Source organism: Rhea pennata, chromosome 32, assembly GCF_028389875.1.
Source record: "Rhea pennata isolate bPtePen1 chromosome 32, bPtePen1.pri, whole genome shotgun sequence".
In the NCBI taxonomy this organism is placed as follows: domain Eukaryota; kingdom Metazoa; phylum Chordata; class Aves; order Rheiformes; family Rheidae; genus Rhea; species Rhea pennata.
This window is the reverse complement of record NC_084694.1, coordinates 326,356-354,248: the sequence shown is the minus strand read 5'-3', so window position 1 is coordinate 354,248 and position 27,893 is coordinate 326,356. Positions and strand designations below refer to the sequence as shown.

At 70.1% G+C, this 27,893-nt stretch overlaps 2 protein-coding genes across 2 annotated transcripts; one reads left to right on the top strand and one right to left on the bottom strand.

The window, feature by feature from the left end:
- Window positions 1-754: 754 nt before the first annotated feature.
- Window positions 755-3,992, bottom strand: BLVRB (biliverdin reductase B). The gene is made up of 5 exons (XM_062598282.1): window positions 3,829-3,992; window positions 1,972-2,133; window positions 1,383-1,472; window positions 1,088-1,219; window positions 755-979 (listed from the first exon to the last, which is right to left on the bottom strand). The coding sequence occupies exons 1-5, from the start codon at window positions 3,908-3,910 to the stop codon at window positions 816-818; spliced, it is 630 nt and encodes a 209-aa protein (XP_062454266.1). The 5' UTR covers window positions 3,911-3,992; the 3' UTR covers window positions 755-815.
- Window positions 3,993-7,174: 3,182 nt separating this feature from the next.
- Window positions 7,175-26,140, top strand: SPTBN4 (spectrin beta, non-erythrocytic 4). The gene is made up of 35 exons (XM_062598181.1): window positions 7,175-7,322; window positions 7,468-7,619; window positions 7,831-8,004; window positions 8,087-8,178; window positions 8,295-8,375; window positions 8,523-8,638; window positions 9,085-9,197; window positions 9,554-9,741; window positions 9,828-9,945; window positions 10,116-10,274; window positions 10,430-10,732; window positions 10,833-10,983; window positions 11,118-11,988; window positions 12,091-12,228; window positions 12,374-13,130; window positions 13,374-13,576; window positions 14,507-14,597; window positions 15,951-16,097; window positions 17,479-17,742; window positions 18,618-18,842; window positions 19,301-19,390; window positions 19,482-19,760; window positions 19,832-19,962; window positions 20,040-20,244; window positions 21,423-21,800; window positions 21,868-22,112; window positions 22,202-22,340; window positions 22,410-22,494; window positions 22,951-23,147; window positions 23,251-23,759; window positions 24,262-24,337; window positions 24,467-24,750; window positions 25,540-25,713; window positions 25,797-25,839; window positions 25,914-26,140. Exons 1-35 carry the CDS (start codon window positions 7,175-7,177, stop codon window positions 26,073-26,075), a joined length of 7,488 nt encoding a protein of 2,495 aa, XP_062454165.1. The 3' UTR covers window positions 26,076-26,140.
- The last annotated feature ends 1,753 nt before the right edge of the window (window positions 26,141-27,893 follow it).

Sequence of the window (27,893 nt, the reverse complement as noted above, 5' to 3'; positions counted from 1 at the left end):
CCCCAGCCGGACCGGGGATCCCCAGCACCGGGTGCGGAGCGTGCTGCGCCGGGCAGCACGGACGCAGCCTGGCCGGCAGGACGGAGCCAGGGCTGAGTGGAAGCGGTGAAGGATGTGACCTCTGCAGGACGCGTGCCTGGGCAAGGGTGCACGCATGCACCGGCCCCGCACACATGCGCACACCCATCACCTTTTATCACTCCCCGTGCTGGGTTATCTCTGCCCTGGCAGCTGCAGCCTGCCCCTGCCACGTCCAAGGGTCAACGACAGGCAGGCCATGGCGCCATGGCACGAAATGCAGTGACACGGGGCCAGTGGTGCAAACCGCAGCGACGCGGGGCCATCGGTGCAAAACACAGCGACGGGGGCCGGCAGACACGGGCGCTGCTGCTCGCCCAGCCACGGGAGACCGGAGGGGAGGGACAGCGCCGGCCCCAGCCCCGGCACCGGGGCATCTTCCCGCACCGCTCCGACAGGCCTGACCCGTTCTGCAAGCCGGCGCGCGCGGCATCATCGGGGCTGACTCACGGGGCAGGAGGCGGCTCGCCCCGCCGGGGCGCGCGCCCGCGGTGCCCGGCACGCGCCGGGACGGAGGGGCTCTGCGGGGCCGTTCGCCCCGGAGGTGCAACGACGGCAAACGCGACCGACGCCGGGGGCTATCGGGCTGCAGCGGGCCCTGGCCGCGTGCAGCCTCCGGGCACGGCGGCAGCGCCAACCCGCTCCCCACGTTAACAAGGGGCCAGGTCAGGCTCCGTCTGAGAAAAATAGCGACTCTTTACTAGCGCGCGAGCGGCGCGGGCAGCCCCGCGGCCGCCCTACACCTTGGGGTAGTGCCGGGACAGGTAGACGTTCTTGCCGTCGTACTCGGAGGTGGTGAGGCACTGCAGGAAGAAGTGGCCCAGGTCGTGCTTGGAGATGACGCGGGAGCCGCCGGACGTGTTCACCGTCACCGTGTAGTCCCCCGTCAGCGGCTGGTCGTCTGCAGCGGGAGAAGGCAGCCGGCGCCGTGTCACCGAGCATCCCACCACCCCGGCCCCGGCATGGCCCGGTCCCCCCGCCCCAACACCCCCCCTCCCTCCCCACGCACCGGCAATGTGCGGCGGCATCACGGAGACACAGTCCAGCCCCGACTCCTGCAGGATGCGGTGCATGCGGATGTGATCCTCCGTCACCGGCTGCAGCTTGGGGGGCACCTTCTGCAGGTCCCACATGAGGAAGGCTGGGGGCGAGGGAGGGGCTCAGCACCCTGGCAGCGACCCGGGTGTCCCGGCTCCTGTGGTCTCTGGAGCATCTCTGAGCAAGCAGGGGGTGCCGGACACCTGGGCTCCCCCCACCGCGAAGGGCGCTGTCCCCGGCTTGGCGACGCTTCCCGGCGTCCTTACCCGACAGGCACACGACCACCTTCCTGATGCCGTGGGCCTTCATGGCCGCCACGATGTTCTTGGTGCCCTCGGACATCATGGTGGTGGGGCCTGGGGGCGGAGAGGGGGGGCACAGGCGTCCCCGGCCACGGCTCAGAGCGGGGACGCGCTGCGCGGGCAGTGGCAGGCTCGGCTGCTGCTCGGCTCCCCCCGGCACGACGGGGTGACAGGGTGGGGGGTCCTATGGGGCACGGGGGTCGCAGGGTGCAGGGTTCCCAGGGACAGAGGGTGCAGGGTCACTGTGGGGTGGTGGAATCAGAGGGTGCAGGGTCCCCCAGGGCAATGGGGTCACTGGGTGCAGGGTCCCCAGGGTCACAGGGTCCCCCAGGGTCACAGGCTTGCAGGGTCCCCAGGGTGACAGGGTGCAAGGTACCCCAGGGCAATGGGTCACAGAGTGCAGGGTCCCCTGCCGGGACAGGTTTGCAGGGTCCATGGGGTGACAGGGTGCGGGGTCCCCAGGGTGAAAGGGTTGCAGGGTGCAGGGTCCCCAGGGTGAGAGGGTCGCAGGGCCCCCCGGGGTCAGCGGGTGCCCCCAGGCGCGGTGCCCTACTCAGGTCGTTGCGGGTGCCCAGGATGATGATGACGGCGTCCTGGCCCTGCACGGTCTTGTCCACGTCGGCGGGGTTGAGCACGTCGCCCACGACCACGCGGGCCGGGCGGTGCTCGGGGGGCAGCCGCGCCGGGTCCCGCACCAGCACCGTCACGTTGTACCCTGCGCGCGAGGGAGCGGCGTGGGCCAGCAGCCGGCGGCCCGGACACCTGGGCTCCCTGAGCCGGGGGCCTGCACCCCCAAACTGTGCTGTGGGGGGGCAAGGCTGGGGACAGGGCAGGGTGCAGGGCACTGGGGGGGGGGGTGGCTGCACCCTTGCACCACGGGCACGGACCCCAGGCACAGGGCACCCAACGCTGGCGGCTCCCACTGCACGGGCCAGGCCAGGCGCCTGGCGGCGTGTCCGGCTCCTCGAGAGCCCACGTGATGATGACTCAGCTCTCGCCAGGCGTGACTCAGCACTGAGCCTGCCCCTGCGCCCACGGAGCCCCCCGGAGCCGCCCCGCGGCATCAGGCCGGCGAGGGGGGTGGGCGGCGGGCGCTGAGCTCCCCTGCAGCGCGCTGGCCCGGGGGGGGGGCCAGCGGCTAGCGGCCGGGGGCGAGCGGAGCCGCTTGCGCCCGGGGCTCCGCGCCGGCACCTCCCCACCCTCCCCCTGGCAGAGGGGGAAACGAGGCGCCCGCAGGGGAAGCGTTTCACCCTGGCTCACGTGCCCGGTCACGGGCCGGGCGGGAGGAGGGCCCAGGCGTCCTGGCCTGCAGCCCGGGGCCCAGGAGTCCTCGGGCAGGCGCCTCTCCAGGCGCTTCCACCTGCGCTCAGGGCACGGGGCCCCAAACCACCCTCTCGCACGTGTCCCTGCGGGGGCGGGGGGGGGGGGCGGACACCGAAACGCAGCCTCCCAGGGTGGAGGAGAGCAGGTCCAAGCTCATCCCATCCCACAAGGAAGCGCTGGGGTCAGGACACGGGGCAGGGCCATGCCGGTGGGATCGGTGCCCCACGGGCACCGGGTGCTCCGGGCACCGGGCTGAGTTTCCCAGGACTCGGCTCCTTTGCAGAGCTGAGCGTCGTTCTTGGAAAAGGGCTGCGTGGGGCTGTCGTGACGCTTCCCGGGACGGTCCTTGGCTGTGTGGGTTCCGGGGGCTCAGCCTGCCCTGGACAGGCGCTGTCTGTCCCCAACAGGCTCTGTCCATCCCAGATGGGCTCTTGGCTTTGCCCAGCTCCAGGTCAGGCCCCACGGACCAACGTGTGGCACCCAGCCCCGGAGCTGGGGACCCCATTAAGCACATTGGTTGCAAGGGGGCAGGGGCTGAGCCCGGCAGGGGCAGGAAACTCAGTGCACCGGCCTCATGCAGGAGCTGGGGGACTGGGGTGAGAAGGAGCCCCTCCGGCCCAGCTCAGCCTCCGTGCTGAGCTCCCGCTTGGCTCGGACGCTGGCAGGGCTGGCCTGGGGGGCCGCAGGGGCAGAGCGGGAGCGCGGCCCTGGCCAGGGCCCTGCCCTGCCCGATAGCAGCAGCCTGGCCTTATCACGGGCTCCCACCTGCCCGGGGCTCCTGGCCAAGCGGCTGCCATGAGGGCGGCGGCGCCAAGTCCCCCTGTGTGCACCAAGGCCCTGCAAGCCGGGCTCTACCCGGGGGGCTCCTGCGGTGCCCAGCACCGGACACAGAGACCACCATGCCCGCAGGAGCCTGGGGCAGAGCTTGGCCCACCTGGGACCCCCCTGCTGCCTGCCGGCCCCCCGTCGCTGAACCCATCGGTGCTGCAGCAGCTGCACCCAGGGCCTGGGTGGGCAGCAGGGGGGGGTTCGGGAAGGGGATTGGGGGCACGGCCCGGGCCCAGGGTCTCTGCCGGGCCCCCCTTACCCGCGTCCAGCGCCTGTGCCAGCGTGGCCAGCCCGGTCATGCCGGTGGCCCCGAAGATAGCGATGTTCTTGCAGGTGGCCATGGTGGGAGCGGAGCGGAGCGGCCTCGTCGCTGCCTCCCCGCCGGCCGGGCTGCGCCACCGCCCCGCTGCAACCGGAGCGGGGCCTCGGCGTCGCTCCACCCACGGGGCCGGCCGCCGGCGGACCGGCCCCTCGCCGCGCCCGGCCCCGCTCCGCGGGGCAGCGCCGAGCCCCGCGGGGCCGCCGAGCCCCGGCACCCCCCGGTGCGTGCGCCCCGAGAGCGGCACCCCCGCGACTAGCGCTGCCGGGAGGGCCGGGCACCCCCAGTCCTTCCACCCCGGTCCGGGCACTCCCGGTCCTTACACCCCGGTACTTGCACGCCGGTCCTGGCAGCCCTGGTCCGTGCATTCCCGGTAAATGCACCTCTGGAATTTGCACCCCTGTCCGTGCACTGCCGGTAAATGCAGCCCCGGTCCGTGCACCCCCGGGATCTGCATCCCGATCCGTGCTCTCCCACTCCTTGTACTCCCGGTGCGGGCGCGCCGGTACGAGCATCCCCGGTCCACGCATCCTCGGTCCGCGCACGCCGGTACGAGCATCCCCGGTCCATTGATCCTCCGTCCGGGCGAACGGAGCGCGGGGGGCGGCAGCCCCCGGCCCCGCTCGGCACCGGGAGGGGGTCGCCCCGCTGCCGCGGTGGCTGGGGGCCCGGCGCAGCCCCGGCGGCGGCGGGGCGGCGGCAGGGCCGACCCCCGGCGTCCTGCGCGGCGGCGGGAGGGGGCCCGGCGCGGCGGCGGGATTGGCTGCCGGGGCGGCGGCGGGGCCGAGCCGCGGCGCGCTCCGGTGCGCAGAGCCAGCCGGGCCCGGGCGGCGCCGCGGCGGCCCCGGCAGCGCAGCGCAGCGGCCGCGCCCGCCGGCACGGTGAGTCCCGGCCCCGCCGCCGCGCCGTCGCCCCATCTCCCCCCACCCCCGGCTCCGGGGCCGCGGGAGGCGCGTGCGGACGTGCCGGCGGGGCCCGGGCCGGGGCCGCCCCCGGTACCCTCCCGGTGCCGCGCCCGGGCGAGCCCGACGGCCGGGGGCAGGGGGCCGAGCGCGCGGCCGCGGCAGTCCCGGTGCGGCGGGGAGCAGGCCCCGGCGCCCGCGGGGTCCCTCAAGGTGACCGCCGGGAAGGACGGATGCTGCTGCTCCAGGGGCCGGCGGGGGATGCTCGGGGGGGAGGGGATTATTGCATGGGATGCTCGGGGGGCTGCTGGGGATGCTCGGGGGGGTTATTGCATGGGATGCTCAGGGGGCTGCTGGGGATGCTCGGGGAGGGCTGCCTGAGGCTGCCAGAGATGCTCTGGGGAGCTTGTAGGGGATGTTCGGGGAGGGGGGGCTGCATGAGATGCTCTGGAAGGCCTGCATGGGATGCTTGGGGGGCTGCAGGGAATGCTCAGAGGGAGGATTCAGGGGATGCTATGGGAAGGGGGTGTTGCAGGGTGCTCTGGGGTGGGGGTCTTGCATGGGATGCTCTGGGGGAGTTCTTGCATGGGGCTGCCGTGGATGCTCTGACAGGGTTGCCTGGGGCTGCAGGAGATGCTCTGGGGCATCACAGGGGATGCTGTGGGGGGACTGCCTGTGGTTCCCCGGGGGGAGGTGTTGCACGAGATGCATGGGGGCTTTAGGGGATGCTCTGAGGGGGGGTGCTACAGAGGATGCTCTGCAGGGCTGCAGGAGATGTCCCAGGAGCTACAGGGTATGTCTCAGGGGGCTTCTAGGGATGCTCTGGGGGCTGTAGGGGATGCTGTAGGGGAAGGACATGGAGGGGGGCTCAGGGCTCTGGCTTTGCAGCAGAACCAGCAATGCTGGGTGGAGATGGTGGCAAAGCTCAGGGGTTCTGGGGACCCCAACCTGAAATCTGCAGTTCCCTCTGCCCCTCAGCCCATGTGCATCACCTTCTCCCCCACCATGGGTGTTTTCTGGGGGCAAGGGACAAGCAAACAAGTGTTTGGGTGCACACACGTGTGCAGCTGACCTGTGCAGGTGGTGTGACCGTGAACCTGCGTTTTGATGGCGTGTGAGATGGATGCCTGCAGCGTCCCAGGGGTTAATCCCGGGGGCCTGGAGGGATGACCCTCCTCGCTCCCAGGGGTCATCCATGCCCAGGGGGGCAGAGGGATTCCCCAGGAGTCCCAACAGACATCCCGGGTGAGGGCACAGCATGGTGCTGCATCCTGCTGTCTGTCATGCCCTGTCCATGGTATTTCAGACTCTCTGGCTCTTGCTCCCATGCTCAAGGCTTTGCTAAGGCCTGGAGCATCATTGCTCAGGAATGAAAAGTTTCTGCAGGAGAAGGGCCTGCACCTGAGCCTGGGTGCCAGGACACCTGGGCTCTCTCCCTATGGGGTGTCCATGGGGGCAGCTCCTCCCAGCCCTCCACTGCACTCGGAGTCGGGGCACCTCAAGTCCTCTGCAGCCTCAGCTGTCACCAACGTGCTGTCGTGCAACCTGCATTTGGCCCCGCAGCCATGTGTGCTGACCCGGAGCCTGCAGCCCTGGCATGTCCTTGCAGCCAGAGGGGCTGTCGCTGCACCAGCCGCAGGCTGCACCTGTGTCTCTTTGCACTGATGCAGCCCATTGCGAAAGATGCTTTTCTCCCCAGTATGGAGACTGGGTTGAGCAGACTGGATCCAGCTCGGGATGATGGGAGTGGGTCTATGCTATGAGCATCACTCTGTGGGGCAGGAGCATCCCGGCTCCCAGCCTTGCAGCATGAGCCAAACGGTTCCCATGGCCGTGGCCGGCTGGGATCGCTGCTACGGGGCTGGTGGTCCCCGGGGGACATCGTGGCTGAGCCGTGCTGGAGCCTTGCAGCTCTATGGACGGGGTGCTGGGGATTGGAAAAGTGAGCGAGCGGCTCCAGAGAGCCCAGGTCCTCCCTGCACAGGAGTGTGCATTTGCACATGTATGTGCATGCTCCAGCTCACACGCAACCTCGCTTACCTGCTGGAATGGTTTGGAAAAGCCTGAGCTATCGTCCTGGGAGCAAGTGCAACCCGAGCCTCTCATGCATGCAAAGCCTGGGACTGAACATGCACCTTGCCCCGGTCCGTGCAAACACCCGCTCGCAAAACTCTCAACTTTCTCCTGCCGGAGGTGGGGGGGACCAAGGTGCTGGAGGGTGTTTTGGAGCTGGGCACCTGCACCCCCAGCGAGGCCCCTCGGTGCGCGGTGGCATCTCGGCGCAGGTCAGGTTGCGCCTCTTTGTCTCCGGCGTTGCCTGTGCCCTCGCCGTGCCCGGCGGCGCGGTGCCGACGGCTGCTGTCCCCTCAGCCCGCGTCCTCCCGATGGCGGCCGTGGCAGCCGAGCTGGACAACATGGACGTGCAGCAGCAGAACAACAACAGCACCTGGGAGAGCCCCGACCCCCGGGGCTGGGACGATGCTGCCGCCACCGCCAAGCTCTTCGAGTGCTCCCGCATCAAAGCCCTGGCCGGTAGGTCCAGCTCCATCTGCCTTCACCAGCCCCCAGCCCGGAGGGAGGCTCATGGGGCAGAGCGAGGTGGGGAGCCGGGAGCCCGGACTCCTGGGCCCCATCCCAACCCCGGGGCCGGGGCTGAGCCAGCTGCCTTGCCCCGCAGATGAGCGGGACGCCGTGCAGAAGAAAACCTTCACCAAGTGGGTGAACTCGCACCTGGCCCGCGTGTCCTGCCGCATCACCGACCTCTACGCGGACCTGCGCGACGGCTACGTGCTCACCCGGCTCCTGGAGGTGCTCTCCGGGGAGCAGCTGGTAAGGGCCGCCCCGCCGCACCGCGCCGAGGGGGCGGCGAGTGCTGCCGCCCGCCTCCGGCCCGGGATCCTCGCGCCGGCCCCGAGGGAGCCGGGATGCTCCGGGCGGAGAGGGGTTGGCGGGCACCGGGGTCTCCTGCCTCCTCGCGCACCACGAGGGCTTGCAGGGGTGTCGGGGCCGCAGCGCCGCTGCTTCCCGGTGTCGCCGGCAGCCCAAGCCGACGCGGGGCCGGATGCGGATCCACTCCTTGGAGAACGTGGACAAGGCGCTGCAGTTCCTCAAGGAGCAGCGGGTGCACCTGGAGAACGTGGGCTCCCACGACATCGTGGACGGCAACCACCGCCTCACCCTCGGCCTCATCTGGACCATCATCCTCCGCTTTCAGGTAGCGGCGCCGGCGGGAGGCGGCGCCGGGGCCGGGCCCCCGCTGGGACCGCCGTGCGGCAGTGCCTCTCCGCTTTCCCCAGATCCAGGTGATCAAGATCAAGACCGAGGACAACCGGGAGACGCGCTCGGCCAAGGACGCGCTGCTGCTCTGGTGCCAGATGAAGACGGCAGGGTGAGCAGGGCGCCGGTGCCGGTGGCGCTGGCCCCACGTGCCGGGGCGGCCGGCCCCATTTCGGCGTTCCTCGGCCGCGGGAGCCGGCCCCCACGGTAACCCCCATCTCCCCGCAGGTACCCGGAGGTGAACATCCAAAACTTCACCACCAGCTGGAGGGACGGGCTGGCCTTCAACGCGCTCATCCACAAGCACAGGTCCGGCATGGCGCACAGGGGGAGGCAGGATGCAGGGGGTCGCCCGGACGCCTGGGTCCCTCCCTAGCCTCACTGGGTCAGAGGGGGCCAAGGTCCCAGGCCCGGTGCTGGAGACGCCCGTCAGGCGCTGCTGTGTCCCGCTTGCAGGCCAGACCTCATCGACTTCCACAAGCTGACCAAGTCCAATGCCACCTACAACCTGCAGCAAGCCTTCAACACGGCCGAGCAGCACCTGGGGCTCAGCAAGCTGCTGGACCCCGAGGGTAGGGACACGGCGGGGAGTCTTTGCGCCCGGACGCCAGGGCCCCTGCGCCACGCTCGTTGAACTCATCCCACCGCCTGGCCCCATCACTCGCCCCAACTGGAGCTTTTGCCTCAGGAAATGTCTGGGCCCCCGGGAGGGGAAATTCCCCCGCAGCCCCCGAGCCCCCGGCAGTGCATTTTGCAGCCGCAAGCGCCCTTGCGGTTTTCCGAAGCCGGCTGGGGCCCGCTGCTGCCCTGCTCCGGGGCGAGGGGCTTTCAGCTCTCCAGGAGCCGCTGTCCCTGTCCACGGCTTTGGGGGCTTGCTGGGCTCTGCGGTGGGCTGCGGCCGCTCGTGCTGGCCCCGAGCGGTGCCACCCCCGGGCTGGTGGGAAGGGGGGATTTTGGGTTGCTTAGGGGGCCCAGCCAGAGGTGGGTGCTCAGGATCTGAAGATTTGCTGCCCGGCAGATGTGAACATGGAGGACCCCGATGAGAAGTCCATCATCACCTACGTGGTGTCCTTCTACCACTACTTCTCCAAGATGAAGGCACTGGCTGTGGAGGGGAAGCGCATTGGGAAGGTGGGTGAGCGCTGGCCCCTTCGTCTGGCCCCGGGGGCTGCAGTGGCCCTGGGTGCCGCAACCCCCCTCCACCCCTCACCGGCCTCTGGAAGGGCTGCGGTGCAGAGCCCAGCCCCTGCCCTGCTCCCCCCAAGTGTGGGGGGCTTGCTGGGTGGCCATGGGCTGCACCTCTGGGCCATGCATGGTCTTTCTGGGATGTGAGATGCACCCCTGAGCCATGCATAGTCCCTTGGGGGGCTGTGGGCTGCACCCCTGGACCGTGCAGGGTCCCTTGGGGGGCTGTGGGCTGCACCCGTGAGCCATGCACAGTCTCTCAGGGTGGGGGCTGCCCCCCTGAGCCGCACTCACACCCTCAGGTGCTGGACCAGGCCATGGAGATCGAAGCCATCATCGAGCGTTATGAGGCGCTGGCGGCCGAGCTGCTTGCGTGGATCCAGCACACCATCACCATCATCAGCAACCAGAAGTTCGCCAACTCCCTGGCCGGGGTCCAGCAGCAGCTCCAAGCCTTCACCGCCTTCTGCACCCTGGAGAAACCTGTCAAGTGAGCGGGCACGGCCGGCATGGAGCGCATTGCATGGCATGGCCCCAGCGCCTCCCAAGCGCCGACTGAGGGCTTTGGTCCCACAGGTTCCAGGAGAAGGGGAACCTGGAGGTGCTGCTCTTCACCATCCAGAGCAAGCTGCGGGCCAACAACCGCAAGCTCTACATGCCCAGCGAGGGGAAGAGCATCTCTGACATCAACAAGGTGCCGCTGGGAGTGGGACCAGGTGTCTCCCGAAAGGCTGGGATGAGCCTCTGCGTCCCTCACCACCTTGGGGATGCTGTGGTGAAACGAGCTGGTTGGGCCTCAACGGGATGGGATGGAGGACCTGCATGGCTGGGGGCCCCTCTCCAAGCCTGGCTCTTGCCCCACAGGCCTGGACCTGCCTGGAGAAGGCTGAGCACGAGCGGGAAGTGTCCCTGCGCAACGAGCTCATCCGGCAGGAGAAGCTGGAGCTCCTGGCCCAGCGCTTCGACCACAAGGCCGCGATGAGAGAGACGTGGCTGAATGAGAACCAGCGCCTGGTGTCACAGGTGGACTGGGGCCTTGGTGGGCTCTCACCCCAGGCCAGGATGCCCGAGTCCCCTCCTTGGCTCAGGGAGGGTGATGGGACCTTCCTAGGGTTCAGGACTCCTGGGTTCCCACCTCTGTCCACCCTACCTGACACTGCCACCTCCTCTGTCCCCAGGACAACTTTGGTTATGACCTGCCAGCAGTGGAGGCTGCCATGAAGAAGCACGAAGCCATCGAGGCTGACATCTCCTCCTATCAGGAGCGCATCCAGGTGGTGGTGGAGCTGGCCCTGGAGATGGAGTCTGAGGGCTACTATGACACCAAGCGCATCAGTGCCCAGAAGGACAATATCCTGCGGCAGTGGGGGTTGCTGACCGAGCTGGTTTGTGCCCGCCGGGCTCGCCTCGAGCAGAACCTGGCCCTCCAGAAGATCTTCCAGGAGATGGTCTACATGATAGACTGGATGGAGGAGATGCAGGTAGGGCCAGGGCACACAAAGTCCCACCGAGAGGATGGGGGGGGGGTCTCTGGCAGCACCGGGCAGCTCTGGACTCTGCTGCCTCGTCCCCCTTCCCCAGGTGCTGCTGGTCTCCAAGGATTTTGGGAAGCACCTGCTGGAGGTGGAGGACCTGCTGCAGAAGCACGGGCTGCTGGAGGCCGACATCTCTGCACAGACTGAGCGGGTGCAGGCGCTCAACACCGCTGCCCTCAAGTTCTCAGAGCTGGAGGGTAACATGGGGCTCCGCGGCCAGGGGCCAGCTGGGCACATGGGCCCTGGTGTGGCTGGGGGGCACAGGAGGGGTCAAAGGGGGCTTTGGGGCCCTGCAGACCCTCCCTGCTAAGAGCTGATTCCCCTGGTCCAGGCTACCAGCCCTGCGACCCCCAGATCATCTGCAACCGGGTGAACCATGTCCAGACATGCCTGGAGGAGCTGGGGGAGCTGGCGGGCAAGAGGCGCAAGGAGCTGGAGGACTCCCGCCAGCTCTGGGCCTTCTTCCAGGAGATGGAGGAGGCCGAGGCGTGGATCCGTGAGAAGGAGCAGATCCTGGCCGCCAAGACGTGCGGCCGGGACCTGAGCAGCGTGCTGACGCTGACCAGCAAACACAAGACGATGCTGGGCGAGCTGGGCAGCCGGCGGGCGCTGCTGCACCAGACCATGAAGCGAGGGGAGCAGATCCTGGCCAAGAAGTGCTTCAGCCCCAGCGGGATCCAGGAGAAGATCCGGGAAGTGCGCCTGCGTTGGAAGAAGCTGGAGGAGGTGACAGGGCTGCACCAGCAGCGGCTACAGGAGGCCCTGAACTTCTTCCAGTTCAGCGCCGAGACGGACGACCTGGTGGCCTGGCTGCAGGACACCTACCGCATTGTGTCCAGCGATGACTTCGGCCACGACGACTACTCCACCCAGGCGCTGCTGCGCAAGCACCGGGCTGTGGTGGAGGAGGTGGAGAAGCACCGGGCAGCCGTGCTGGCCCTCCGCAAGCAGCTGGCGCTGCTGGCGCCCGAGCACCAGCAGGGCGTCGACGTGCAGATCCGCATCGTGGAGGTGGAGCAGCTCTACGGGGAGGTGGCCGAGGTGGCCGTGCTGCGGCAGCAGTGGCTGCAGGACGCCCTGGCCGTCTACCGCATGTTCAGCGAGGTGCACGCCTGCGAGGTCTGGATTGACGAGAAGGAGCAGTGGCTGGAGAAGATGGAGGTGCCGGAGGAGCTGGACGACGTCGAGGTGGTGCAGCACAGGTGCGGGGAGGGCGACAGGGCCAGACGCCGGGGTCCCACACCACCTTGGGCACCCCCCGGCCGCCCCGCAGGCACCTTACATGCCCTCCCCACTGGGCGCAGGTTCGAGAGCCTGGACCAGGAGATGAACAGCGTCATGGGCCGGATCCTGGATGTGAACCAAGTGGTGCAGCAGCTGGTGGATGGGGGCCACCCCAGCGCGGACGAGGTCCGCTCCTGCCAGGACCATCTCAACAGCAGGTACCGCCCATCCCAGCTGTCGGGAACCACGCAGGATGTCCCCGCGGGTGCGAGGGGCCGAGGGTGGCCGCGTCTGAGCCGGACCCCATTCCTGGTGTGGGGAGCCACACGGGCACGTCCCAGCGCCGTCCCTGTCCATCCCCAGGTGGAATCGGGTGGTGGAGCTGGTGGAGCACAAGAAGGAGCAGCTGGGCGCCATCCTCAAGATCCAGAACTACCTGCTGGAGTGCGGCGAGATCAAGGCGCAAGTGCGGGAAAAGCGGAAAGCCATCGAGGCAACGCAGTCGGGCGGCAGCGACCTGGGCGGTGTGCTGGCCTTGCAGCGGCGCCTCTCCACCATGGAGGCGGCCCTGGTGGTGCTGGAGCCGCGGCTGGTGGAGCTGCAGCAGGAGGGCGAAGCGCTGGCGGCCGCTCACCCGGCGCGGGCCCTGGAGATCCTGCTGCCCTTCGAGCAGATCAGCGAGGAGTGGGAGGCGCTGAAGCAGGTGCTGCAGGGCTGCGAGGACTCGCTCACCGTGGCCGGCCACTTGCAGCAGTTCATCCAGGACCTGGACAACTTCCTCACCTGGCTGGTGAAGACGCAGGCGGCCGTGGCTGCCGAGGAGGTGCCCAGCAGCTTGGCCGACGCCGAGCGGCTGCTGAGCCAGCACGCAGCCCTCAAGGAGGAGATCAACGGCTACGAGGAGGACTACACCAAGATCCAGGCGGTCAGCGACCTGCTGGCGCTGGAGGAGACAGAGATCCCCTACCTCTCGCTCCAGCAGTGGCTGCAGAAGCTGGACGCCGGCTGGAACAAGCTGCTGCAGACGTGGGAGACACGCCGGGAGGTGCTGGTCCAGTCGCACGTCTTCCACCTCTTCCTCAGGGACGTCAAGCAATGCGAGGCCTTCCTGTACAACCAGGTAACGCCGGCCCCGGCACGGCACTGCCGCACACATGTCCCAGGTGTCCCCCTCCGGCCCCACGTCTCCGAGGCGGCAGCGTCCCACCCTCCCTGCCACAGCTCCAGGGGCTTTGCAAATTGCAGTCCCCTGTGCTGGGTGCAGGTGGCATTCGGGGACAGATGCACATGTGTTGGGCCCCTGCTGGGACTCCCAGGGCCCCCCAAGCCTCTCCCAGCCTGGGCTCCATCCCTCACCCTCCAGGAGTCCACCCTGGCCCACGCTGAGCTCCCGGACACCGTGGAAGCGGTGGGCAATGCCATCAAGAAGCACAAGGACTTCACCACCACCATGGACCTCAACCTGCAGAAGATCCAGCTGGCACTGCAAGCTGGCGAGAGCCTGCAGCGGCAGGGCAACCTCTACAGCGACCAGGTGGCTGAGAGGATGGAGGCCCTCCGCGCCAAGTAGGTGCCGGGCCCGCGGTGGCCGCGCTCCTGCCCTGCCCCTGTCCCCGGTGGGTCCTACTCCACATCCACCCCTGTGGTGACCGGGATGCTCCGCGGCCGCCCCGGCTCCGGGAGGAGGATGGAGCCCGACGTGTCCCGGGGACACGCAGCTTTGTGGTCTCCTCCTGTGCTGGGATGAGAAATGGGAGCAGAGCGTCCAGGGGCTGCGGGCGGAGGCTGCTAGCCAGAGCCGGAGCCTCTCCGCTGCGTCGGGACCAGCCAGAGCCGCGCTCCCTGCCCCGTGCCCACGCGTCTCTGCTTCCCGAGGTCCCCCTGCCCCAATCCCTCCCGGCAGTGAATCGCCGTCGGGCAGCCGCCAGCCCTGGCGGATCGGGGGTGCTCGGAGAAGCCGGCTGCTTTCCGCCTGGGTCGCGGAAGGTGTTTCGCTGTTACCCCCCGGCTCGCAGCTCGCAGGAGCTCCTGGGCCGCTCGCGCTGGTGAAAGTCCAGGTGATTTCTCCGCTGCGTCCAGCCAGGGCTCGGAGGGTCAGGGGGAAATGCTCCCTGGTGCTTCTCCACTTGCCTGAGATCCCGCCCGTGGCTTTCCTGGGGGGATCTCAGACAACCAGGCGCCAAGGGGGGCTGGAAACCCCAAAGTGCCGTGAAAGCCATGTGAGTCCTCCCGCCACATCCCCTGGGAGCCGCTGGCTCCCAGCCGGGCTGGTCCTGGAGCCACTGCTGGCCTTAGCTCGGCCAAAGCCTCGCAGAGCACTGGCAAAAACACCGCAGAGCAGCAGGAAAGTGCTTGGGGCAGTGGCGTGCCCTGCCTTGGCCGTGCTCTCACGTGCTCCGGCCGGCCGGGCAGCTCCCGCAGCACCTGCTCCCCGTGGGGCGCCCCGGCCAGCGGCTGGACAGCCGGGCGCTGAGCCGGGCTCTCCGCTTCCCGCAGGAGCCACCACAACTACCAGCTGGCTCAGGAGTGGATGCAACGGCTCAACGACCACCTGGAGCTGCAGCAGTTTCTGCAGAGCTGCCACGAGGTACAGCCCAGCCCCAGCCCCACACCCTCCCGGGGCCCCCCAGCATGACTGCGGTGAGGGGGGTGGCTGCAGCCCCGCTGTGGGGTGGTGGGATGGGAGGGAGCACCCAGCACCGCTGGGGTAACCGGTGGGGCTCGGCGACGCACGTGCAAGGCGTGCAGTGGGCGCAGGGAGGATCGCCTCCCCCAGCCAGGCCCCCAGCCCTGGGCATTTGCCCCCCGGACCCATGTGGGTGCTGGGGCCAGAAATGCAGCCCCACTCGACCTGGGGCCCTCGCTGCCGTTTGCCCTCGGCAGCCCCAAGTCAGGCAGCTCCCGCCCATTTTGGGGTGCAGAGAGCAGCCTGGGGAGCAGGGCGCGGAGGGGCCACGCTACCCAGAGCGTCCCTGGGGTCTGAGGGTGCCCCTGCACCCTCCTTGGACACCCTTCAGTTGCTGTTTGCCCCCTGTGTTATCCCACATGGGGTAGCTCCGGGGTCCAGCACTCTGCTCGGGGGTGCAGGGAGCATCTCAGGGAGGTTCTGTCGGGGAGCAGGGCTTGGGGCTCAGCTCGGGGGCGCAGCACTACCTGGCACAGCCCCGAGGACTGGGGGGTGCCCCACACCCTCCTTGGATGCCCTTCGGCTGCTGTTTGCCCCCCTCCATCACCCGATGTGGGGCAGCCCCAGGATCTGGCACCTGCGGTCCATTTTGGCGTGTGCAGAGCGTCCTCAGGGGAGGGGGGCTCTGCACGGGGTGGAGGGGGCAGCACTTGGTGCTCAGCCAGGGTGGGGGGCATATCCCTGGGCCGGACCCCGGGGGGTGCCCCACACCCTCCTCGGATGCCCTTCAGCTGCCATTTGCCCCCCTCCGTTGCCCCATGTAGGGCAGCCCAGGGGTCTGGCACCTCCGGTCCATTTTGGGATGCGGAGAGCATCCTGGGGGGGGGGGTCTGCGCGGGGGTAGGGGTGGGGCAGCCCTCGGGGCTCAGCCAGGATGGGGGGCGCATCCCCGGGCCGGGCCCCGGGGGCGCCCCGCACCCTCCTCGGGCGCCCGGCAGCGGCCTGAGGGGACCCCGCACAGGGCCGGCGCCCTCCCCGCCTGCCGCAGCGCCGCTGCCCCGGCCCGGCCCGGCGCGGCACGGCGCGGCGCGGCCCGCTGCGGCACCGGGCGGCCGCGGCCGGCGGCTGCCAAGGGCTGCGCGTCCCCGGCGCCGGCGCAGCGGCGGGCGCCGGCTCCGGCCTCCGCGCTGCCGCCCGCCGCCGCTGCCGCAAGGGCTGCCGCAGCCCCGCCGCCGCCGCCGCGGTGCCACGGGGGTGGGCGCCGGGCCGCGGCCGCCCCGCGCAGGGGGCTGAGCGCCGCTCCGCGCCCCGCAGCTGGATGGCTGGATCGGCGAGAAGGTGCTGATGGCGCGGGACGCGTCCCGAGACCCGGGCCAGCGGCCGCACCAGCGCTGGCTCAAGCACCAGGCGTTCATGGCCGAGCTGGCGCAGAATAAAGAGTGGCTGGAGAAGATCGAGAAGGTAAAGGGGGGTCGCGGGGGGATGCGGCGGCAGGCAGGCAGCCGCCGCCTTAACCGTTTGCTCGCCGGGTGGCTGCGCTCCCGCATGCCGGGGCCCCGCCGCGGTGCACGGCGCTGGCTCCGGCCCCGCGGGGGAGCCCGAGCTGCGGGGGTCCGGGCCGGGGTCTGGGGGCGCCGGGCACCGCGGTGGGGCCCGGGGCTGCAGGGGTCTGGGCCGGGGTCTGGGGGCGCCGGGCACCGCAGCAGGGGCTGGGGCTATGGGGATCCGGGGGCACCAGGAACCGCGGTGGGGACTGGGGCTATCGGGGTCTGGGGGTGCCAAGCACCGCGCTGGGCACCAGGGCTGCATGGGGGCAGCTGGCACTGGCACCACCGGGACCGGCAGGATGCAACCCCATGCGTTTTGCAGTGGATCCTGCATTTCTGCAGGTGACTTTGACATCCCTGCGTGCGGAGGGCAGGGTCAGCGCAGGCGGGCTGGCGTGCACCCCTGCTGCACCAGCGCAGGCTTTTCCCCTCCAGGGTGGTAGGTTGGGAGCCTCCACCCCCGGTGATCCAAAATGCCCCAGTCCCCAATGTGCAATGCTGGTGCCCCGTCATGCGTGGCACATGTCACCCCCCCACACACACGCGTGCCAGCTGCATGCAGCAGGCATGTTCTGGCGCCCGCAGCCAATCTGCGCGTGTGCGGCTCCGGCAGCATGTTTGCTCTCGCATGGGTGAGCGGAGCCCAAAATAGCTGCTGCTGCTCCAGGAGGGAGCCGGCCGCGCCAGCCCGCAGCTCCAGGGAGACCTGGCGTGGGGTGGCCGGGCACTGCCGGACCGACGATGCTCGTGAGCTGGGGCTGGGGGCATTGCAGAACGGGGTCTAGCTACTTGGCGAGACTGTTGCATCCCAGCAAATGCAGCTCCTCACCGGGGAGGCGTGCACCCACCTCCTGACCCACCGTGCATGCCATTACCCCCTCACGTCCCTGGCCTGGAGATGCCCCAGGAGCTGCATGTCCAAGCTCCCCTGTTGCCCCTCCGCAGCAGTGCATGCACCAGCGTGCATCCCCCTCGGTGCATCTCTGCACTGCTGCCACTTTGCAGCCCTTGCAGGTTTTAACTCTTCTGCTCTCGTGGCATCGCTGCTGCCCCACCAGAACCCTTCCCCCACCTTTGCACAGGCTCGGGCCCTGGGAGGCTGCAAGAGCCCCCTGGGGCAGCTCAGAGCCAGCACCAGCCCCAGGAAGGAGCTGAGGGCAGGGGGATGCAGCTGCTTTGCCCCATAGACCCTGCTGCACTTTTGCAAGCCTGGGTATCATGCCCATGGGGTTGGACAAGTGGCTCCGCCACCTCGTCCCCCTGGCGTCCCTAGCCCTCATCACCTCTCCCCACAGGAGGGGCAGCAGCTGATGCAGGACAAGCCGGAGCTGGCCGGCTCCGTGCAGAAGAAGCTGAACGAGATCCGGCAGTGCTGGCTGGAGCTGGAGAGCACGACCCAGGCCCGGGCACGGCAGCTCTTTGAGGCCAACAGGGCTGACCAGCTGGTGCAGAGCTATGTGGAGCTGGACAAGCGCCTGCTGCACCTGGAGGACCAGCTGCAAGCAGTGGGCACCGGGCCTGACCTGGCCAGCGTCAGCAACCAGCTGAAGAAGCTGCAGGTAGGACTGGGGGGAGCCGGACGCATGGGTCCCCCTGACCTCGGGCAGGCCGTGGGCACTGGGGGCTCCTGTTCGGCATTGCTTGCACCCACGTGTTGGCATCACTGCAGCCACAGTTTGGCATTGCTTGCACCCGTGGATCAGCATCGCTGCAGCAGTGGCTCAGCATCACTGCAGCCACGGGCTGGCATTGCTGCAGCCACGGGTTGGCATTGCTGCAGCCGCGGCTCAGCATCACTTCCAGCCGTGGCTCAGCATCACTGCAGTCGCGGCTCCGTGCTGAGTCATCTCAGAGCCTGCGCGGAGAGAACCGGAGCTGCCGGCACCGCGTGGGGGGAGAGCCAGGTGCTCCGGAGCACTGACCCGGGCCTGCTCCCAGCCAGGCTCCGGGGTCTCTCCTTGCCCCACGATGCCGGAGGAGGCGCCAGGGCAGCCCTGGGGCACCAGCGTGTCCGGCTCCTCCGGGCTGCGCATCGCAAGAGCGCAGGGTCTCAGCCCTGTGGGGCGCGGGAGGGCAGGGCTGGCGGCCCCTTCCCTGCTGGCCTCTCCGCTCTGCCTCCCCAGCAGCAGGCGCTGGATCGGAGTAGCCCGCTCCCCCCTCCAGCCTAGCCCGGTTCGCATCGCCCGGGTCTGTCCCTCGCGCCTCCCTTCGCATCCCTCCTTCCTGCCCTCCTCGGCCTCTCTCTGCTCTGGGCTCCGGGGAGCTGCCGGCGGGTCCCGGTGCTCCTGCTCTTCGTGCCCTCCGTGATGGCAGAGCCCCCAGCTCCGTCCCCGCCAGCAGCTCGGCCGCTCGCGGGCACCTCTGCAGGGAGCGGGCCCGGCGGGGGGCGGCGCGGCCGTGCCGGGGTCCCGCGCTGAGCCCCCCGCGCCCGCAGAGCATGGAGTCGCAGGTGGAGGAGTGGTACAAGGAGGTGGGCGAGCTGCAGGCGCAGGCGGCCGCGCTGCCCCGCGAGGCCGCCGGCAAGGAGGAGGTGGACGAGAAGCAGAGCGCCGTGGGCACCCGCATCGTCCGCCTCATCGAGCCGCTCAAGGAGCGGCGGCGGATCCTGCTGGCCTCCAAGGAGGTGCACCAAGTCAGCCACGACCTGGAGGACGAGCTGGTGAGTGGGGCCGGCAGCGGGGAAGGCACCGTGCGCCGTCCTGTCCCATCCCCTTCCATCCCATCCCATCTTATCTCCTCATGTCCCATCCCATCCCATCCTGTCCCATCCCGTCATGTCCCATCCCATCCCATCCTGTCCCATCCCATCCCATCTCCTCTCATCCCGTCCTGTCCCATCTTGTCTTGTCACATCCCATCATGTGCCATTCTATCCTATGCCTTCTTGTCCCACCTTGTCCTGTCCTGTCCTGTCCCAACCCATGTCATTTCATCCCATCATGTCCCATCTCATCCTATCACGTCCCATCTTATTCCATCCCATTCTAACTGTTCCCATCCCATCCATCCCATCCCATCCCATCCCATTCCTGCCTCGTCCCATCCATTCCTGTCCTGTCCCATCCTATCCCATCCTGCCCCATCCTGTCCCACATCACCGCCCCACTCTGCCCCCAGATCTGGGTCCAGGACCGGCTGCCCCTGGCCTCCCTGCAGGAGCACGGGAGCAACCTGCAGACGGTGCAGCAGTTCATGAAGAAGAACCAGGTGGGCCGCGGGGTGGGTGCCGGGGTCCCGCCGGGGGCGAGGGGCGTTGGGGAGTCCCGGCGCCGGGCTCACCCGCCTGCCGGGGCGCCAGGCACTGCGCCGGGAGCTGCAGGTGCACCGGCCCCGCGTGGACGAGGTGCTGGAGCGGGCGGGCGCCCTGGCTGCCCTCAAGAGCCCCGAGGCGGAGGCGGCGCGGCGGCTGCGCGAGCGCCTGGCCGCCGCCTGGGCCCAGCTGCAGGAGCAGGCGGAGCGGCGGCAGCAGGCGCTGGACGCCGCGTACCGCCTGGAGCAGTACTACTTCGACGTGGCCGAGGTGGAGTCGTGGCTGGGCGAGCAGGAGCTGCTGCTGATGAGCGAGGAGAAGGGGAAGGTGCGGGGCGGCCGCGGGGGGCGGCCGGGGCGGCCCCGGCCCCGCGGCGCCTCACCCCGCTCTGCCCCCAGGACGAGCAGAGCACCCTGCAGCTCCTCAAGAAGCACCTGATGACGGAGCAGACGGTGGAGAACTACGAGGAGACCATCGCCCAGCTGTCCCGGCAGTGCCGGGCGCTGCTGGAGCTGGGGCACCCCGAGAGGTGGGCGGCCGCCCCCCGCCCCCCGGGCCCGGTGCCGGGACCCCCGCGCGCTCACCGGGCGCTGTGTCCTTGCCCAGCGAACAGGTCAGCAGGCGGCAGTCGCAGGTTGACCGGCTGTACGTGTCTCTGAAGGACCTGGTGGAGGAGCGCAAGGCCAAGCTGGAGCAGCAGTACTGGCTCTACCAGCTCAGCCGCGAGGTGGACGAGCTGGAGCACTGGATCGCCGAGAAGGAGGTGGTGGCCGGCTCCCCGGAGCTGGGGCAGGACTTCGAGCACGTCACGGTGAGCGGGCGGCCGCCGGGGCTGCCGGGGCAGGGCAGCGCCACGGCACGGTCTGCGCCCTGCGCCGTGGGTGCTGGGCACGGTCTGCACCCCATGCTGTGGGCCCCGGGCATGGTCCCTGCTCCGTGCCCCACCACGGGCACTGGGCACGGTCTGCACCCAACGCTGTAGGCTCTGGGCACGGTCTGCACCCCGCGCCGTGGGCTCTGGGCACGGTCCCTGCTCCATGCCCTGCCGTGGGCTCTGGGCACGGTCTGCACCCCACGCCGTGGGCTCTGCACACGGTCCCTGCTCCATGCCATGCCGTGGGCTCTGGGCACGGTCTGCACCCCACGCCATGAGCTCTGCGCATGGTCCCTGCTCCATGCCCTGCCGTGGGCTCTGGGCACGGTCTGCACCCCACGCCATGAGCTCTGGGCACGGTCCCTGCTCCATGCCCTGCCGTGGGCTCTGGGCACGGTCTGCACCCCACGCCATGAGCTCTGGGCACGGTCCCTGCTCCATGCCCTGCTGTGGGCTCTGGGCACGGTCTGCACCCCACGCCATGAGCTCTGGGCACGGTCCCTGCTCCATGCCGTGCCGTGGGCTCTGGGCACGGTCTGCACCCCACGCCATGGGCTCTGGGCACGGTCCCTGCTCCATGCCGTGCCGTGGGCTCTGGGCACGGTCTGCACCCCACGCCGTGGGCTCTGCACACGGTCCCTGCTCCATGCCCTGCCGTAGGCTCTGGGCACGGTCTGCACCCCACGCCGTGGGCTCTGCACACGGTCCCTGCTCCATGCCCTGCCATGGGCTCTGGGCACGGTCTGCACCCCACGCCATGAGCTCTGCGCATGGTCCCTGCTCCATGCCGTGCCGTGGGCTCTGGGCACGGTCTGCACCCCACGCCATGAGCTCTGCGCATGGTCCCTGCTCCATGCCGTGCCGTGGGCTCCGGGTGCTGCCCATGCACGGTGCTGTGAGCTCCAGGCACCGTCACTGCTCTGTGCAACGTGCTCTGGGCACCGTGCGTGTCCTGCACCATGCTGCAGGACCTGCCTCTGCCCGGCGCTGCGCCCTGGGCCCTGCCACGGGCTCCTGGTGCCGCCCGTGCCCACCCATGCCCATCCATCCATCCGTCCATCTGCTTGCCTGTCCGCCCGTCCATGCCGTGCTCACCCATTGCCTGCCCACCGCAGCTGCTGCAGGAGAAGTTCATGGAGTTTGCCAGCGAGACCGGCAGCATTGGGAACGAGCGGATCTCGGCCGTGAACCAGATGGTGGACGAGCTGATCGACTACGGGCACGCGGACGCGGCCACCATCGCCGAGTGGAAGGACGGCGTGAACGAGGCCTGGGCCGACCTGCTGGAGCTGATGGAGACGCGGGCCCAGATGCTGGCAGCCTCCCACGAGCTGCACAAGTTCTTCAATGACTGCAAGGACGTGCTGTCGCAGATCGAGGAGAAGCGGCAGCGGCTGCCCGAGCTGGCGGCCCGCGAGGCCAAGACCTCGGCCGGCACCTTGCAGCGCCTGCTCGGCGCCTTCGAGCACGACGTGGAGGTGCTGGTGACGCAGGTGAGCGGCGCGGCGGGGGCGGCGGGGGCGGCGGCAGGGGCTCGCGGTGACGCCGGCGGCCCCCCAGGTGCGGCAGCTGCAGGAGGGGGCGGCGCAGCTGCGGACGGTGTACGCCGGGGAGAACGCCGAGGCCATCGCCGCGCGGGAGCAGGAGGTGCTGCGCGCCTGGAAGGAGCTGCTGGCCTCCTGCGAGGAGTGCCGGCTCCACGTGGCCACCGCCGCCGACAAGATCCGCTTCGCCGGCACCGTGCGTGACCTCATCTCCTGGATGGACGGCATCATCTGCCAGATCGGCACCGGCGAGAAGCCCAGGTGGGCGAGCGGAGCCGGGCAGAGCCGGGCGGCCGGAGCCGGCGCCGCGGCTGCCCCTGCGGCCTCACAGCCTCCCTCCCCGCTCCCAGGGACGTCTCCTCCGTGGAGGTGCTCATGAACTACCACCAAGGCCTCAAGAGCGAGATTGAAGCCCGGGGCAAGAGCATCGCCGCCTGCCTGGAGCTGGGCAAGACCCTGGTGCTCGCCAAGAGCCCCGCGGCAGACGAGGTGCTGGCAGCGGGCCGGGGCCGGGGCGGCACGCGGGGTCCCGCTCACCCCCCTGCCTCCGGCCCACAGATCAAAGCCCACGTGGAGAAGCTGGTGGCGAAGAAGAAGGAGATGACGGAGAAGTGGGACAAGCACTGGGAATGGCTGCAGCAGAGTGAGTCCGGTGGCGCCAGCAGTGGGGACACCCAGGAGGGCCAGGGCAGGAGCTGGGACACCCAGCACTGTCCATGGGAGGAGATGCTCTCAGGGACGTGTCCCCATCCCGGTGTCCTCACACTGCCGGAGGGCTGCCAGTGGATGTCCTGCTTTGGCACCATCCGCGGGACGCAGGAGACGTGTCCCCATCCTGGTGTCCCCACAGACAGGGGGACCCTGACACCCCAGTTCGGTGCCATCCATGGGACACGTCCCCATCCTGGTGTCCCCATGGATGGGGGGACCTTGATGCACCGGTTTGGTGCTGTCCATGGGACACGTCCCCATCATGAGGTCCCCGCAGACGGTGGGACCTTGATGCCCCAGTTCAGTGCCGTCCACGGGACACGTCCCCATCCTGGCGTCCCCATGGATGGGGGGACCCTGACACCCCGCGGGCACCATGTCTCCGCAGTGCTGGAGGTGCACCAGTTCGCCCAGGAGGCCGTGGTGGCCGATGCGTGGCTCACGGCCCAGGAGCCGCTGCTGAAGAGCCAGGAGCTGGGCAACAGCGTGGACGAGGTGGAGCAGCTCATCCGGCGGCACGAGGCTTTCCGCAAGGCGGCTGCCGCCTGGGAGGAGCGCTTCAGCTCCCTGCGGCGCCTCACCACGGTATGGGCCCCGGCACATCCGCGGGATGCCGAGGGGCCCAGGCGTCCTGGGCCGTGGTCCCCCCACCCTGCTCATCCGGGCGCTCCGGTCCTCGCTCCCGCAGATCGAGAAGCTGAAGGCGGAGCAGAGCAAGCAGCCGGCGACGCCGCTCCTGGGCCGCAAGGTCTTCGCGGAGCCCCCCGGGGAGGGGGGCTGGCGGGCGGCCCCGCTGCCACGGCCGGCGCCGCCGGAGCGCCCCGAGCCGCGGGCTGAGCGGCCGGACCTGCTGCGCGCCCGGCTGGACGGCCGCCCCGAGCCCCGCGTCGCCTACGTGCGCCACGAGCTGCGGCCCGAGCGGCTGCAGCCCCGGCTGGACCGCGTGGCCCCGGCGCTGCCCGGGGATGGCGGTGCTGCCCCCGAGCCTCCAGCTGCCGCGCCGGCCTCGCCGGCACCAGCACCGGCACCGGCCAAGGAGGAGGCGGCGGTGGAGGTGGCGGTGGCGGAGGCCGGGGAGGCCAGGCTGGGCCGTGGCGAGGGGCTGCTGGAGAGGCGGCGGGAGCGGCGGGAGCGGCGGCTGGAGAGGCAGGAGTCCAGCGAGCAGGAGGCGCCGCGCCACGACGGCAAGGCGAGCGGGTGAGGTGGGATCTGCCAGCGCAGGGGGTGGCTCCAGCTGCAACGGGCGCTGGGTCCGTCAGGATGGGTGCTGGGACCAGCTGGAATAGGCACTGGGTCTGGCCAGGATGGGTTCTGGGTTTGGCCAGGATGACCACTGGGTCTGGCTGGGATGGGTGCAGGATCGACCCAGGACAACGTGCCAGACCAGCCAGGATGGATGCGGGGTCCATCCAGGAGGGTGCAGGGTCTGTCCAGGACGGACGTAGGGTCCATCCAGGATGGATGCAGGGTCCGTCCAGGACAGGGTGCCAGGTCCAGCCAGGATGGATGCAGGATGCAGCCAGGATCAATGCAGGGTCCATCCAGGATGGGTGCAGGGTCCATCTGGGATGGGTGCAGGGTCCATCCAGGGTGGGTGCAGGGTCCATCCAGGCCAGGCGCCAGGTTGGCTGCCCCACCACGGAGCCCAGAGTGGCCCCAGGATGGCCGGCTCGCCCTGACACCCCGTCTCTGCCGGCAGCAAGGCCACGCTGGCCGACATCGTGGAGCAGCTCCAGGAGAAGGAGTCAACGGGCCCCAGCCCGGTGCCGGCCCTGGTGAGTCCCCGCCATGGCCCCTCTGAGGCGGATGGCCAGGGACACGTCCCACACTGTCCCAGCGCCGTTCCCAGTGCTGGCTGGGAGAGCCGTGCTCATCCCGACCTGGCGCCACCCCCCCCTCCCCAGCCCCGGGAACGGGAATCCCCCGGCCGCCTGCCCAACAGCATCGACATGCTGCCCGAGAGGATGCCGCGTCCTGACCGGCCCCGCGCCCGCGACCGGCCCAAGCCCCGGCGGCGCCCGCGGCCCAAGGAGCCTGGCCAGGCACCAGGGGAGGCGCGGCGGTCGCGGTCAGCCCCGGCGCAGAGCAGCGCCCCGCCGCCGCCGCCGCCCACCCACACTGTGCAGCACGAGGGCTTCCTCTTCCGCAAGCACGAGCTTGACGGGCCCAACAAGAAGGCGTCCAACAGGTGAGCGGGGGCAGGCGGCCCCGCGGCGGTCAGGGCAGCGCCAGGTGCATTTGGGTTCAGAGGTGTCTGAGCATGAGGTCTTGGGCATCCATGTAAGGGGTAGGGTGCATTTGGGTTTGGAGGTGTCCATGCATGAGGTCTTGGGCATCCATGTAAGGGAGAGGTTGCATTTGGGTTCGGAGGTGTCCATGCATGAGGTCTTGGGCATCCATGCAAGGGAGAGGGCACACTTGGGTTTGGAGGTGTCCATGCATGAGGTCTTGGGCATCCATGTAAGGGAGAGGGTGCATTTGGGTTCGGAGGTGTCCATGCATGAGGTCTTGGGCATCCATGCAAGGGAGAGGGCACACTTGGGTTTGGAGGTGTCCATGCATGAGGTCTTGGGCATCCATGTAAGGGAGAGGTTGCATTTGGGTTCGGAGGTGTCCATGCATGAGGTCTTGGGCATCCATGCAAGGGAGAGGGCACACTTGGGTTTGGAGGTGTCCGTGCAAAGGAGAGGGTGGACAAGGTCTCTGGGGTCCATGCAAGGGCGAGTGCAGACCAGAACTCGAGGGGCGGTCCACACAAGGAAAAGGGTGCACCAGGGCTTGGAGGGGCAGGTGGGAGGTCCATGCACTGGAGAGGGTAGACTCGGGCTTGGGTGGTCTATGGGATGGAGAGGGCACACCAGGTCTTGGGGGTCCATGCAAGAGAGCGGGTGCACCCGGCTCTGGAGGGTGCCCCGGGCTCGGCGAGCTGGACGGGCGCCCGCCGGGTGCCGCAGCCCCCCGCTTCTGGGTCTGGCAGGTCCTGGGTGAACCTCTACTGTGTGCTGAGCAAGGGCGACCTGGGCTTCTACAAGGACGCCAAGGGGCAGGCGTCGGGCAGCACGCACGGCGGCGAGCCCCTGCTCAACCTCCACAACGCCACCAGCGAGGTGGCCAGCGACTACAAGAAGAAGAAGAACGTCTTCAAGCTGAGGTGAGGCGGGGGAGGGCGCGGGGCGGGTGGCCCCCGGGCGCCGCGGGCCGCCGGCGCCGCTGACGCCGGGCTCCGTCCCGCAGGACCGGCGACGGCAGCGAGTTCCTGCTGCAGGCCAAGGACGAGGTACGGGGCGGGGGGCCGGGGGCGCGCGGCGGCGGCGGCACCGGCGGGGCTGACGGCCGTGCCGGCGCCCGCAGGAGGACATGCGGAGCTGGCTGAGGGCGCTGGCCGCCTGCGCCCAGGAGCACGCCGACATCGCCCGCTGGAGCCAGGCCCTGCTCACCACCTCCTCCACCGACGAGGGCATCCCCCGGCGGGAGGGCGACCGCCGCGCCAGCACCTCGGCGCGGCGCAAGTGAGCCCGCCGACGGAGCCGGACAGCCCCGCGCCGGGGCCGGGGCAGGGGCTGGAGCGGGTCCTGCCCCTTCCCACCCTCCCACCCCCCGGCCGGTGCCGGTGCGGTGCCGGGGGGCCACGGTGCACGCCAGCCCCGTGGGCGCCGGGGCTGCACCGCCACCCCCCCCCGGCGGCATTGGGGAGGGGGCCGGTGCCGTGGGGTGGGGGGGACGGAGGGTGCCACCCCCCGAGGCTGCGGCTGCCTCGACCCGGCCTCGTCCCGCCCCCCCCCCGCGGTGCTCAGCCTCCCCCTCCTCCCCGGCATCACCGTGCACAAGCCATAGAGCCGCTGCAGCGCGGACGCGGTTGCCCCCAGGTCCCCTCCGCGCCAAGGTCCCCTCGGCTCGGGGACCCGCGTGGCACGGGGGTCCCCTCGGCTCAGGGGTCCCCTCGGCTCGGGGGTCCCCTCGGCTCGGGGACCCGCGTGGCACGGGGGTCCCCTCGGCTCGGGGGTCCCCTCGGCTCGGGGGTCCCCTCGGCTCAGGGACCCGCGCGGCACAGGGGTCCCCGCGGCTCGGGGGTCCCATTGGCACAGGGACCCACGCGGCACGGGGGTCCCCGCGGCTCGGGGGTCCCCTCGGCTCAGGGGTCCCATCGGCACAAGGACCCGCACAGCACGGGGGTCCCCTCGGCTCGGGGGTCCCCTCGGCTCAGGGACTCGCACGGCATGGGGGTCCCCGTGGCTCGGGTGTCCCCTCGGCTCGGGGGTCCCATCGTCACAGGGACCCGCGCGGCATGGGGGTCCCCTTGGCTCGGGGGTCCCCTCGGCTCAGGGACTCACACAGCATGGGGGTCCCCGTGGCTCGGGGGTCCCCTCGGCTTGGGGGTACCATCGGCACAGGGACCCGCACGGCACGGGGGTCCCCTTGGCACGGGAGTCCCATTGGCTCAGGGGTCCCCTTGGCTCGGTGGTCCCCGTGGCTCGGGGGTCCCCTCGGCTCGGGGGTCCCATTGGCTTGGGGGTCCCATCGGCACAGGGACCCGCGCGGCATGGGGGTCCCCTTGGCTCGGGGGTCCCCTTTGGCACCGGTGGCGTCATTTGGCACCAGGGTCCCCTTCGGCACCGAGGTCCCTCTCATCACCGGGTTCCCCTTTGGCACCGAGGTCCCGTTTGGCCCCCAGGACGGGCAGGGGTCCCTGTCCCAGCGCCCTGGCCCATGGCGAGGGCTCAGTGCCCCCCTTGTCCTGCCCTGGTCCCCGGGGACCCCCCGGCCGCCTGGGGCCGGCTCCCGCCGCCTCCCGCCTCGCTGCCCGCGTCCCCACAGACCGCGCTTCCGGGACAGAGTTTCTATTTGTAAAGATTTTAACAAAAAACAGGAAAATAACCCCCCCAAAGCCCCCCACCTCCCTACCCCCCCTGCCATGAGCACATGCCCCCCCCCGGGCCCCCACTCCCCCTCCCCGGGCCTCGGGGTTGGCGCTGGGGCCGAGCGCCGCGCTGTGACTGTATAAATGTAATAAACCCCCTCGCTGCACCCCATGGCACCCCCGCGCCCCCCAATAAAGGAGCAGGATGGCCCGTCCCAGCTGCCGACCAGGCCGCCCTGGTGCCATGTGGGGGGAGGCTGGGGGCGGTCCTGGGGGGGCGGGATATGGGCCTGGAGGGGAACCTGGGGGTCCTGGGAGGATCCTGGGGGGGTGCTGGGTTACTGAGGGGATCCATGGGGAGGTTCTGGGGTGCTGAGGGGACCTGGGGGGTCCTGAGGTGTTGGGGGGGGTCTGTGGAGTTGGGGAGGGTCATGGGGGGTGCCATGGGCCTGGAGGGGACCTGGGGGGGGGGG

What these genes read in the sequence shown, in the direction of transcription:
- BLVRB (XM_062598282.1), bottom strand. Translation starts at nt 3,910, where the DNA reads ATGGCCACCTGCAAGAACATCGCTATCTTCGGGGCCACCGGCATGACC. An exon ending in GGCACAGGCGCTGGACGCGG is followed by an intron (nt 2,134 to 3,828) that starts GTAAGGGGGGCC and finishes CCTCGCGCGCAG; the next exon opens with GGTACAACGTGACGGTGCTG. An exon ending in GGGCACCCGCAACGACCTGA is followed by an intron (nt 1,473 to 1,971) that starts GTAGGGCACCGC and finishes CTCCGCCCCCAG; the next exon opens with GCCCCACCACCATGATGTCC.
- SPTBN4 (XM_062598181.1), top strand. Translation starts at nt 7,175, where the DNA reads ATGGCGGCCGTGGCAGCCGAGCTGGACAACATGGACGTGCAGCAGCAG. An exon ending in GGCTGGAGAAGATCGAGAAG is followed by an intron (nt 16,098 to 17,478) that starts GTAAAGGGGGGT and finishes CTCTCCCCACAG; the next exon opens with GAGGGGCAGCAGCTGATGCA. An exon ending in TGGAGGTGCTGGTGACGCAG is followed by an intron (nt 21,801 to 21,867) that starts GTGAGCGGCGCG and finishes GCGGCCCCCCAG; the next exon opens with GTGCGGCAGCTGCAGGAGGG.